The 13,007-nt window shown below is 36.3% G+C and overlaps 2 protein-coding genes across 2 annotated transcripts; one reads left to right on the forward strand and one right to left on the reverse strand.

The window, feature by feature from the left end:
• The first annotated feature begins 610 nt into the window (after positions 1-610).
• Positions 611-4,315, forward strand: LOC113346456 (partner of Y14 and mago-like). Its single transcript, XM_026590001.1, has 4 exons — positions 611-992; positions 1,102-1,218; positions 2,475-2,684; positions 3,671-4,315. The coding sequence occupies exons 1-4, from the start codon at positions 822-824 to the stop codon at positions 3,812-3,814; spliced, it is 642 nt and encodes a 213-aa protein (XP_026445786.1). The 5' UTR covers positions 611-821; the 3' UTR covers positions 3,815-4,315.
• A 588-nt stretch (positions 4,316-4,903) lies between these two features.
• Positions 4,904-5,581, reverse strand: LOC113346457 (probable calcium-binding protein CML29). Its single transcript, XM_026590002.1, has one exon. It carries the CDS (start codon positions 5,532-5,534, stop codon positions 5,061-5,063), a length of 474 nt encoding a protein of 157 aa, XP_026445787.1. The 5' UTR covers positions 5,535-5,581; the 3' UTR covers positions 4,904-5,060.
• Between the last annotated feature and the right edge of the window lie 7,426 nt (positions 5,582-13,007).

Below are 13,007 nucleotides of genomic sequence, written 5' to 3' on the forward strand. Positions count from 1 at the left end.
TTAAATCGAAAAACAGATACAGCAAAGACCACTTTGTCAAGAAGAAAAACTTCTTGATAATTATGAGCATCCTCACACGGTCTCAAAGAGGATGCTCACTTGAAGGCAATCAAGTTGTAATTTGACGAGCATATAGCTCATCAAGATTATTGACATTTTCCCTTTTTCTTTCTTGAAAATCTTCAGAATGGTCAATAGATTTAGTCTCAAGAGAATTAACAAGAGGAGGATAAGAAGTACCTGAAGTTGTTGTCTTCCTTGCCTTCTTGATGCTGCGCTTGAGTCTATTCATACTGTTTTTTGCTCCGGCACACGATTATTGATATGAATATGTTCAGAAACAATCGTGGCTTTTGATCCACTTCCTCTAGTCACGAAAGAAAAGTTACGAAGAAGTTTTCTTGCTAATTGGATCAGATTTGGAAACGAAATTTCTGGAGTTATTCCGAGAACTCCTTCCAACGCAGACGGACCGAAATCCGACTACATTGGTAAAAGTATTGCGCCTAGCTAATAAAAACATGGGGTGAAAATATCAAACCCTCACACGGGATTCATATCTAGGACTAGTACTATATGATTCAACTAACTTAAAACGTTATTGTTAAGCACGACCCAAGCAGCCCTCTGTCGTTGCAGGAGGGGACTGACTGATCTTTGCCCAAACCCTGCATCGCCTCCACTCCTCTCTCTCTCTCTCTCTCTCTCTCTCTCTCCAAAATCACAGACTGTTAGAAGGAACGGGATTTTGATTTGTAGTTCCTAAGAGTTATTGAAAGGAGAAAACTTTGTTTATTGAAAGTTTTTCTCTGTCTTTAGTAATGGCAACTAGTAGAGGAGGAACTGAAGAAGGGACTAAAACCCTAAAAGAAGGAGAAAGGATATTAGCACCAACAAGAAGACCTGATGGAACCTATAGAAAACCTATTAGAATTAGGGCTGGTTATACACCTCAAGATGAAGTTGCCATTTATCAGTCTAAAGGTGCTCTGGTAATGATTCAATTGAACCCTTTTTTGTTTGCTCTCTTGTTTTTTTCTTAAGCTTAGTTTAACAACTTTTTGTTGCATCAAAATTCAATCTTGTTTTCAATTGATGTAGTTAAAGAAAGGGATGGGAGGAACTGAAGTGCCACCAGGTTATGATCCAACTTCAGATGTAAAACCTAAGACAAAATCAGCAAAGAGGAATGAAAGAAAGAAGGAAAAGAAAGAACAGGTATTCTGTTTTGTACCGTGATTGTGCTGTGTTTCTTCGAATTTTGTGCATAAGATAAGCTGCTACTATACTTAGGGTATCGGTTTAATTAGATTTAGACATTTAGTGCTTTGACACATTTACTCGATTACTTCGTCGTATAATTGGTTAGACATGTATTCCAATAGTTTGGCTAATTGCTTGTATCATCCTTGGATGAGTCAATGTCCTGGGGTTTCTAGCGTCTAACCCTGGTAACCTTTATGGTTGCTTGATTAAAGAAGAGATATTTATCTTAAATTTTGCTTCTCTGTGTTAATTTAAAACCGTTAAAGCTGTAAACAAGAACTTTTGTCGAACAAGGAAAAATAGCTTTTCTAAGAAATAAAACCATTTGTTTCCGGCCAAGCTAAGAGTGTAAGAAGATGAGGAGCCAATTTGTGATTAGGTTTACGTAAATCAGTGTGTCATCCATTTTGACTTCAACAAACCCGCTACTTTGCCTGCAACCGATGGGATAGACTTAAGTTTTGGTATATATGTTTCTCACATGAATAAAATTAAAAGCTAAGTCACTGGTGTCTTTCAAATTTCTCTCCATAGAAGTTTTGAACTCCTGTAGTTTGTCCAATGGTCATAAAGCAAATGGAATTCTAATTATATATACATTTTACCTGGCACCCTATTTTGTCTATCTCGGGCCGCTAGTTGCTAAAAACACTAAGATGGTAATCAATGAAGTGTATGAACGGCTTCTGATGCTGACGTTGAAGTTATGTCTTATGTAGCTATTTAGGTGAGTAAATAGTTACTCAAACAAGAGGACAAAGAAGATACAATCTGCAGGATAAAACTCCGGGCCCAATATGTTATGTACGAGCCCATCATGTTCATAGGGCGATGAGTAATGAGCTCAACATAGACTGTATTATGGCTGTGTGTCTGCTCACATCACCATGCACTAACTGGTGTGTTCAGACGATACATATTCTATTGGTAGATTCCTTTGGTCAGGAACCTTTAGTTATTCCATGGAAAAATAATACCAAAGTTCATTCAGCTGTAGGCTTTAGTTCAATCAGCTGTAGGTTTTAGCAATGGCCTCAAACTATGAACTCTAAAGGGCAATAACATTTCTGCAGAGTCTAGTAAATTTATGTCTGAAAGTTGGGCAGTTACTGTTTCATTGGAGATATTTTACAAATCATTATTCATTCCCTGTGTTTATAGCTTTGGAAATAGTTATAAATTAACCATTTCAGGCTGGTTTCATACAGGGAAAGAGTTCAGAATCACTAGAGGCCAAGGAAACAAGTACTGGAGAAGTAACCGCTTCTGAGGATTTAGGTCTCAGATCTGAAGCCGTGGAATCAATTGCGTGTCAGATGAACAAGCTAGATGTTTCTACAAATTCCCCTGATTTAACTATAAATTCAGAGGCACCTAGTCAAGATATCGATAAAAAAATTAGAGCACTCAAAAAAAAGGTACGTCATTTGCAGTCTTGCCAGATTAACAGTTTCTGTTCCATTCCCCTATTCTGCTTTAGTTTTTGTTCTGCCAATTTATTTTGCTGATCAGGCCTTCCTTTGCAAGGGGTATACTCAATTTTAAACACTGAAAGTCGCCTCTTTTGTTCTAACCCTAGTACTTGATTGCTATGATGCTTCATTATATTATCTATCCATCATCTGTTAATTCACCGGCTTCCTTAGAACTGAGGTAAATTTGACTGTTCTCAGCGTGGGGAATATAAAAATGAAAGGATATTTGTAGTTTAGAGAATCTTGAAGAGCGTGAAGGATGAATGTGGGTATATTTTATTGCCAGCGATTCACCATCAGTTCAAACTAAAATAGGTGGGGAATAGCTCGGAAAAGTGAAGGATAAGTTGTACAGCAGTTGAATGATTTTTGAGGTGAAAATGTTGGACTAAACAGACTAGGAGAATTTCTGGGCATATACAATTATCTTCTTGGAATTTTCAGCTAATTACATCATAGGAAACAGCTGTCTTTCTAGCTTACTTCTTACCCATCTTTCTTATACTATAATTTTTAATATTCACTAATGAAAATTGTTGGTTCTTCCTTATAACAACATCAATATGTTAAAAGCTGGATAGCATCTAGTCATCTACTGTTCTGCTAGGAAATTTAGTGATTTCATCGTTTAGAACTTCCGTTGCTGTAGAAATATAATCTTTATAGGTTCTGTTATTTGTTGAAGCATTTCCTATGTTGGTTTTGAAGTAGAAGAAATAAAATCTGAATACTATTCAATAGATCCAGTCAACATTATTAGTATATAAGTAGTCTTTTGGTTCTGAATCATTTTAAAACCTGAATAGTCTCCTAAGGGTTATGTACTCATTTCAAAAATGGAATGTGGCTTGTAAGTTGAGGAACTAATGAATGGTGTTTAGAATTTGTGTTAATTGGGGGAAACTGAAGAAGTTTCACTGAACTTGCAGATTCGACAGATTGAAGCACAATTACAAAAAACTGAGCGGGATGCTATGAATCAAGAGCAGTTAGATAAGGTGGCAAAACTGGAGGGTTGGCAACAAGAACTTAAAGTACTTGAGGATAAGAAAGCAGAGCAGTCAACTTCTTGAGGTGTGTTTGTCTCTGGTTGAAGGAGCTGTGCAATATTTATTTGTGCTTGGGGTTCTACTCCTCTATGGTGAGTGTTTGGATCAACATTTATCTTTGTATCTCTTTTCTTAATTGCAGCTGCATTTGTAGGGTCTGACCCGTTAGGTCTCATAGATCGAACTGTTCCTCAGTATTGTTTCACATATCGCACAGAGTCAGGATTTCTTTTTAACCATTGATGCTTAGATTTGAAATGTTTATTTCTGTCAATCTGCATATGACTCGTTATCTGAAGGAAATGTTAATGGTAGATGCTTATTATAGGCCTGTACTTGCCTCAACTAGATCATCTTTGGTTATGTTGATTCTCATTAAACTATATATTGCAGTTCTCATGACCCTTGTGGAGGAATAACCTGTAGAGTTCATTTTTTAGCTGTATTTGTAATACTTCTGTATTTTTGGATTGGATTTTTGTGCCTAAAACCCAAGGCGTTAAATGTTCATATTATTTGTAGAAACTAAGGTAGGCTACTTTCTTCCTATTTTTCTTCTTTCTTCGCAAATTATTTTACAGAGAAAGAGAAATTGCTTTGTTTTGGTTGAAACTCGAGTACTGGTATCACTGAATTCGATTGAGGTTTGTTTTTAACATAAGATAATAGTACTGATTGGCCTAAGCTCATCCGGACAGATGTAATGCCTTGAATTCCGATTTTCATTTGTGTTAAACCTTGATCGGGAATTTGGGGTGCTACAGTAATAGATTCTATTGGTTCTAGTTCCCTGGTTCAATTTTGTTCTCTCATTGTTCTATATTGAGACAGGGTCCCAGAATTTTTCAAGTTGTAGGATTTGTTGTTTAAAAGTTGTGATTTTGTGTTTCTCTATGAATTGTAATGTGAAATGACTCTGACAGAAATAAAGTGAAATGACTCTGACAGAAAGTGTGCAAAAAACCTAAACTCATCTGGCATTGCCTTAATAGATGCCTTTAGCTATAAACTTGTCGATATAGGTCGCTAAATTTGTACTGTTCAATCTGTGAATTCATGATATTGGTCATCATTTATTGTGCTTTGCGGATTCTTAGCTATTCTGGTTGGATCTCATTTGAAATTATTGTATATTGCTACTTGATTTCGTCCATTCATAAGTTTCTGGTTACAGCCTTTTGATGCCAGTACTTAAAATCAGCTATATTCATATCATTGGTTACTGCGTAGCATATAATAATTAGTACAAATAAATCTGGGATTTAGATTTCTATAGGAGGGAGCCAACGATGAGTTTGAAGTCCTCGAAATTAGCAACCCCGTCTCCATTCCCAGCCATGGCTGCTACTATATCATTACAATCCTCCAAAGACAACCCAATTCCCATACTACCTACAATGTCATACAAATGAATACCTGTGACAGATTCTTCCCCTTCAACGTCCAAAGCTTTGGTAGCAGTTGTTAGGAAGCTCATCAGCTCCCCTAGCTCTATCTCCTTTGTATTCATTTGCAAAAATTCCTCTATGATCAGCAACCCATCTCCGTTAGCATCTCCTTGTTGCATAATCATGGAGATGTCTTGTTCAGTCACTTTGTATCCTAGTGAACTCATGATTCCACCAAGCTCGGCTGCCGAGATCAAACTGTCGTTATCCCCGTCAAATGCCCTAAATGTTTCCACTAAACTGAATACGTAACTGAGCATCTCTGTTTCCTCAGAGAGAGGAGGAAACTGAGCCATGAATCTAAATGAAAGTTGAGCTGAACCCTGATTTCTTCTCACTACTGTGGTTATTTCATCTCATCCCTTCCCCTTTAAATAATTGGGTAAAGTAAGATGCTTGTTCTACATGTTGGCTACTAGTATCTGAAAGTTGGATGATAGGTAGGAATAAAAGGATTCTTATCTTCTTTGTTGCCATCATTCTCAGATATTGTTCCTATGGATTCTTAGCAAGTAGCATAGTTCGCAAGAAGCATTCTTGTTGGGCTGTTAACCTAGAAAGCCAATTTATCCTAGATGCAACGCATCCTAGCTCGAGTCATCAAGTTATGTACATTGGCAATATTTTTCCCTGGGTTGCAAATCCTTGGATAAGTGAAAGCTGCAGTGTGTCAAAAGCTTGGGAGTATCATTCTCAAATGTAGAATGGAACCCGCAATGCAACTCGAATAAGGAAAAGCTTATTTCATTGCGAGTTGTCGTTGTCCAACGTCCAAGGATATGTCACTGTGCAAATGTGGCTTATATTTGAAGCAATGATGCCTTGGAGCGCGATGTTCTGCAATCGTACACGTCCAGGTTGTATAACTTGCCGTAAAATACCTTTTTTTCCTTTTTCTTTTAAAGGCAATCTTTTGCGTGATACAGGTTGGGTAATTGTATTGTTTTTATTTATTATAATCAATGATTTTAATTTGCAAGGATCATATGGAAAATCTAAGAATCTCAACTTGCAAGTTATTGTCAAGGATTTACCAAGTCACTTATTGGATTTGTTGTATATGAATATGATGTACTGATTATCAGAAGGTAGTCATTACGTATTTTGATCAGAAGAAAACAAGAGATATAAACAAGTGATTTCATGTATTTATTATTTGTGAGTACTAGAAATTTTGTATTGGTACAAATCAATCAACATACGCAAAAATATGAATCGAAGAATAATTTTGCGTAATGGATTGCAAATCAAGGCGTCATTTAAGACCACCGAATCAAGACTAGTTCAGAATTCAAATACTTTGAAATATTCAGCAAGTGTCAGTGAGCAGGCTATCATCAGCAGACTAAGTGATGACTTGCCGATCAAAGGGCGCAGCTCTTATGAGGCTCATGCCACTATGGGTGGTACGAGTATATAGGTACAGCCCTACTTCAGTAAATGGCAATGGTAATCGCAACTCAAGTAGTCCGATTATAAACAAACCCTGTGTGAAAACCACACCAAAACCGTTGAGAGATATGAGATGGGCCCAACTCACCCATAAATTGGCCATCTGCATATTTTCGGATGACGGATTCTGTTCGCCCCCTCACATGACGGTTTTTGGGTTGTTTTTTTGGACGGTTTGCCCAGAATTACTGATTATCCGCTTCATCTAACGTAGAAACTATTAAATAATCCTAGTATTAGAATAGACGTGTATGTTTGGTCTTAATGACTTGGTCCAATTGCAATAAGATCCTTTGAAAAGATATATTTTTAGTTTGGTCCAAAAATTATTATTTGGTCTTAGGATGGACACTACCGAAAATACTAAATGCCGGACAAAACCAAAGATGAAAAAAATCGGAAAGGTATCGTCGACGAGATCTACATAAAAAGTACCTATTATGTTTAGAGACTTTTTCTTTTTCGGTATAATGGTAATTCATATCCAATAATGAGCATTATTTTTGAGCATGATATATAGTTCATTCTAGTTCTAGCAGTTCCTTTTTAAAACGAACTCGTATGTGATAGTTAATTATAGCAGCTTATTCAGTAGAATGGACTCGTATAAGTAATTTTGAAAAATGAAATCGTTGGTATTTTATTAACGTAATTCATATTGTAGAGTGATCACATGATAGATATTCATATTGTAGAATGAACTCATAAGGATAGTTCATATTGTAGAAATGGTAATTCATTTTGTAGAATAAACTCGTAATGTTAGTTAATTATGATATTCCATATAATAGAATGAACTCATAATAGGTGTATATCATACATGATAGTTCATATTGTATAATGAACTCGTGATAGATGTTCATATGGTAGAATGAACTCATAATGGTAGAATGAACTCGTAAAAGTAGTTCATTATACTAGTTCATATTGTAGAATGAACTCGTGTGATAGTTCATCTTAGAAGCTAATTTGTGGAATGAACTCATATGATAGTTCATTGAAGCAGTTCACATTATAAACAAATTAGCTAGTATTGTAGTTCACAAGTAGTTCATATCGTAGAATGAACTCGTAAGATAATTCATTTTGTAGGTTAAAAGATAAGGTAAAAATTAAAAGTTTTGAAATATAGCAACAATGGTACTTGTTGGGTAAATCCCGTGGAGGGTTTTCCGAATATATAAAATTTATTATTTTTTGATTTATGGTTCTAAAGATAATTAAGTTTTAAGTTTTTTTTTTTAGAAAAAAATTATGAAGGGAGAGAAAAAAAGAGAAAAAAATAGTGTTTGTGCCACTGTTTAAAAACGATCCCACTATAAATTGGACAAAAACCATAGGACCGATGCAAAAAAGGAGTGGCGCCTTTCCCCGTCGTGGATTAAAAGGGGGTGTTTTTGGTGTGAAGCATGGATGGGCGTCACGTCGTTTTCTTTCTCCCTTATTTTAAGTCTCACATTTGTCCTAATATATAAATATTCGACTTATATTTTCAGAGATATATAAGTTTAAGTTTTCTTTTTTTTTTTTAATTATATTAAGAAGAGAGAAAAATTAGTAGAGAGAAAAACAAAGAACAAGATAATAACATTATGTATCACGTGAAGAAGAGAGAAAATAAGAGACCAAACTGTTTAAGCATTGCTCTTCGAACTCGCATGCGTTGCTATCTCAAGCTTGTTTGTCAAGTTTAGTAGATCAAAACTATATACTTGATTTCTAGTCTACTTATAGCTATGTCTCGGATTAGGATAGAATGTGTAGTTGAGCTTTAGACTTCATCGCGTTCACCAATTGAAGACGAAGATCTACTGAGGAGAGCTTGCAGGAACTTCATCAACAAAAGGTATGTGGAGACTAGAACTTATCTATCACTCAGAAGTATATTCTATTCTATCTTCTAATGAGACTAAGTCGTATAGATATATAAACTTTTATATTATACACATCTGATATTTGGAGCCGCGTTTATCTCGCTTATCTATTTCTTGAATATGTGTTGGAAGCTTTTTTCTTTAATGTTCATCGTATTCTTGACGAGTTTAGTTGGAAACAATCTATTTGTTGGAAAATAAATGTAAAGTCAAAGGATGATCACGTGGAAATTTCCTTGAAACATCTTACACTATTTGTGTGAGACAATCATTTGATATCAACTTGGAAAGTTTCGTATTAATCATTCGATCACTTGAAAATTACTCGAACTAATGGTTTGTGTGAGACATCCATTGTCGTCTTCTAAGGATGTTTCAATGATTGAAATGGGAGTTTAGAACAATTACCTATGTCTGGATACAACACGGTATGCATACCTAGTATGCGAACTGTATTGTTATAATCCAGGTCCGGGACCTTGTTTGCGTACCTAGTATGCGAACGGTTTCACCTGAGTTAGGTCCGGGACGACTGTTTGCGTATGGATGGACAACCCAAGGTACGGATCTGTTGTTCGCGTACCTGGTTGGCGAATTCATTGATTAAGTTTTGAAATCGGTAATGTATGATTCTTATACTCATGAACTAAAACATTTATGAATTAAGGAATGAAAAATTTGCAAACCGTGGCTTAATGTTCATGAATTTATTCTTGTATAAGTACTTTGTACTATTACGAATCAATCCGATTTTGTTTCACTTTGTTCATATATATTTCTATGAGATAGTGAAAAATTGAAAAACTCTAATTGAAGCATAATTAGATTCATTTGATTATATTTCATAATTGATTTATCATCATATTTGATCTAGAACTGTTAGATGAATATGGTTAAGTCAAAAGTGTTCATATGGTTGACTTCGGTTAATAGTTATTGAGCCAACCCAATATACACGTTTAGGTATAGTTATGCATATCTAAATAAAGGTATATTTCATTTTTGTATAACAAGCTAAGACCATCTAATAGTGGAGATTAATTATTTTATTATTAAGCAGACTTAGCTTGAATCTTAAATCAGGATTTCATCTAACGGTGAATATTGAATGATTTGTTTCTAAGCTATCTTAGCTTTGATTGTAAGCAACCCTGATTTGAAAGACTATATAAGGGAGAACTCTAGCAACTGGAAAACCTAATCCCGACACTTTCCTGTGTCCTAGTTGCAAACTAGAGTCGATTCTCCTTTAACCTAGGTTTTTCCAAAGCCATATTAGATTAACGACTTGAAGACTTCATTTGGGATTCGTGAAGTCAGATCCAACTATTTTCTCTGTAGTTGCGTATTCTGATCTTATTTGTTCTATCATGTTGAGTACTATAGTCTCTAAGATTTGCTCGAGATTTATCTTCAATAGGTAAGATGTAAAAAGTAATCACAAGAGTTCTTCGTCTCAGACTCTTGTGACTCCGCAATAACTTTTTATGTTAACCATTCGAGTTATTATGAGGTGATTGATATTTCTAGGATGCTCTTTGGGAGTATAAGACCGGATTATCAATTGGTTACTTTGCACCTTGATTTCTATCAAAAGGCGGTACAAAAACCGAATAAAGAATAGACATATCTGTGGGAGACAGATTTGTTTGTAAGTCTCCGACTTCGGGTCGTAGCAACTCTTAGTTGTGGGTGAGATCATCTAAGGGAATCAAGTGCGAATCCGGCGTGGTTCTTGAGGCGTAAGGAACAAGATTGTACCTTAATCGGTGTGAGACTTGGTTAGGGCTCAACTACATTCCAGTCCGAAGTCAACTTGTAATAGGCTAGTGTCTGTTGCGGATTAATACAATATGGTGTTTAAATATGGATTAGGTCCTGGGGTTTATTCTGCATTTGCGGTTTCCTCGTTAACAAAAAATCTGGTGTCTGTGTTATTTCTTTTCCGCATTATATTTGTTTACATAATTGAAATATCACAAGTTGTGCGTAGTTCAATCTGTTGATAAATCCGACCTTGATTGTTGGATATAACTTGATTGACGCTTGGGCATTGGTCTTTGATACCGTCCAAGTTATTTGTCATATCAATCAGGCTCACGCATTTCTATCTGTTCGATTTGCTGATTGCATTGAGAAATAGAGATAAAGCTCTTTGATATCTTTCTTGATTGAGCTCGCTTTTAAGTTGGTACTCTCGGAATTATATTGGAGTTTATCCCATACATATTACCGAACGAATTATTGGGTGTGGTTGTTATACCCCCGTTTTTTCAATTGGTATCAAAGTAGGCAAATACACTTAGACCTTACAAGTATGTTTTTGTAGCAATATGAGTTACGTGGATTAAAGTTTCTTCGTTTTTACGCACATAGAAATGTCTTCCAAAGGTTTTGATTATGCCAAATGTCTTGGTCTTTCCTTAAAGGTGTTGATGGTGGATTTTTGGCAAAGGCTAAAATCGTAACTTTACATATTCCTGATCCAGTAGTCAGACGAATATTAAGACTTATGTCTCTCACTAAAGCATAAAAACTCATGCCACAATGATCTCTGACTGAGTGTATTTCCTCTCAGAACATCCCTACGAACCTCTGATCGAGTGTATTGCCTCTCAGAGCATACATATGCAGTCTCTCAACTGAGGCCACGACATATTTCATTAACTGAGGCATTTCAGTAATGGCTTATGTATAGAATCGAAATGATTGGACGACTCCTAGATGTATTAATCACTAGTATAGAGTAATAACGTCTTCAGGATGTCGCAATGTTCCCTGACTTTACAGAATAAACATTCAAATCGAGTATTACGCTTCAACTAGCTCATACCTCGATCTTCGGATAATTATAACGCTTCTAGACAGCTTGCTGCTAGTGTAGAGCTATCAATTAATCAATTAATTATTTCTAGTCGTAAGATTCGACAATCGAATTCCTAGAAAATATTCTACATTCTTCATAATATTTCATTGCTTCATTTCATGGATCTTCCCAACATAATTCCATGGGTTAGTAATAAGTATTCAACGTACGGGCATCTGAGCCACCATCGAGTAAGCCCCTAGAAAATGGTGCAAGTGTACTCAACAATAATGCACTAAAGAGCACCTGAATGCACGAACGAGCATTCAAAAATACGAAGGAATGAGGAAACCTATGCAAAATAGGGAAGAAAATAATAATAATAAAATATTAGTTGAGGCATTTAAGGGAACCAGACCCACTGGACGGCCGGTGAAAAATCCCTTCATTCGAGCAAATTCCTTCATTTTAGTAAAACTCCTTAGTTTCATGATATTTTCTTCACAACATGGAAATAATATAGAATTAGGAAAGGCGTCGCGGGACCGGGCTTACTAGCCGGCCGACCACGCCCTAGCCGTGGCCGCTCCCACACCTTGAAACTCTTTATTTTATTATTATTATTTCCTTCATCTCATGAAAACTCCTTAGTTTCAACAAACTCCTCAGTTTCATGAGATTTCCTCCGCATCATGGAAATAATATAAAATTAGAAAAGGTGTCGCGGGACCGGGCTTACTAGCCGGCCGACCATGCCCTAGCCGTGGCCGGTCCTACACCTTGTAACTCCTTATTTTATTATTATTATTTCCTTCATCTCATGAAAACTCCTTAGTTTCAACAAACTCCTCAGTTTCATGAGATTTCCTCCGCATCATGGAAATAATATAAAATTAGGATAGGTGTCCCGGGACCGGGTTTACTAGCCGGCCGACCATGCCCTAGCCATGGCCGGTCCCACACCTTGTAACTCCTTATTTTATTATTATTATTATTATTATTTCCTTCATCTCATGGAAACTCCTTCGTTTCAACAAACTCTCTAGTTTCATGATATTTCCTTCACATCATGGAAATAATATAAAATCAGGAAATATGTCGCGGGACCGGGCTTACTAGCCGGCCGGCCATGCCCTAGCCATGGCCGGTCCCACACATTGTAATCCCTATTTATTATTATTATTATTATTAAATGGTCACCTCTGAGGGATTTTATTGAAAATAAACAAAGGAATATTCATACAGAGTTTGTTGGTAGTCGGGCTACAAACTGGGCGCCAACAAAGGAATAAAAGAACGTGCACCTAGCTCATCTGGTCATCCTCGTTCCCCAAAGTTTCATGCGTTCCAGGAGGTCCCAGGTTCGAGCACCCAATGGCGTAATATTGCAGAAATTAACATGGAAGGTAGAGTTAGTTTTCCCCCCTTGTGATACAATCTCAACCCCCCATCCGCTTCGGCTCCTTTGGCTAGGTTACCCATGAGGCTCGCTGGTAGGCTAGCACAACAACCTGTTCAATTAATGTAGTAGTATGTCATTGGAGCTTAGTTTGTTAGGCGTCCAACTAGTTAATGTAATACTCTTTATCCAATATTATTATTATTATGTATTTTTTTTATCTTCACTTATTATTATT

The sequence above is a fragment of the Papaver somniferum genome, unplaced genomic scaffold, assembly GCF_003573695.1.
Source record: "Papaver somniferum cultivar HN1 unplaced genomic scaffold, ASM357369v1 unplaced-scaffold_99, whole genome shotgun sequence".
Lineage (NCBI taxonomy): Eukaryota > Viridiplantae > Streptophyta > Magnoliopsida > Ranunculales > Papaveraceae > Papaver > Papaver somniferum.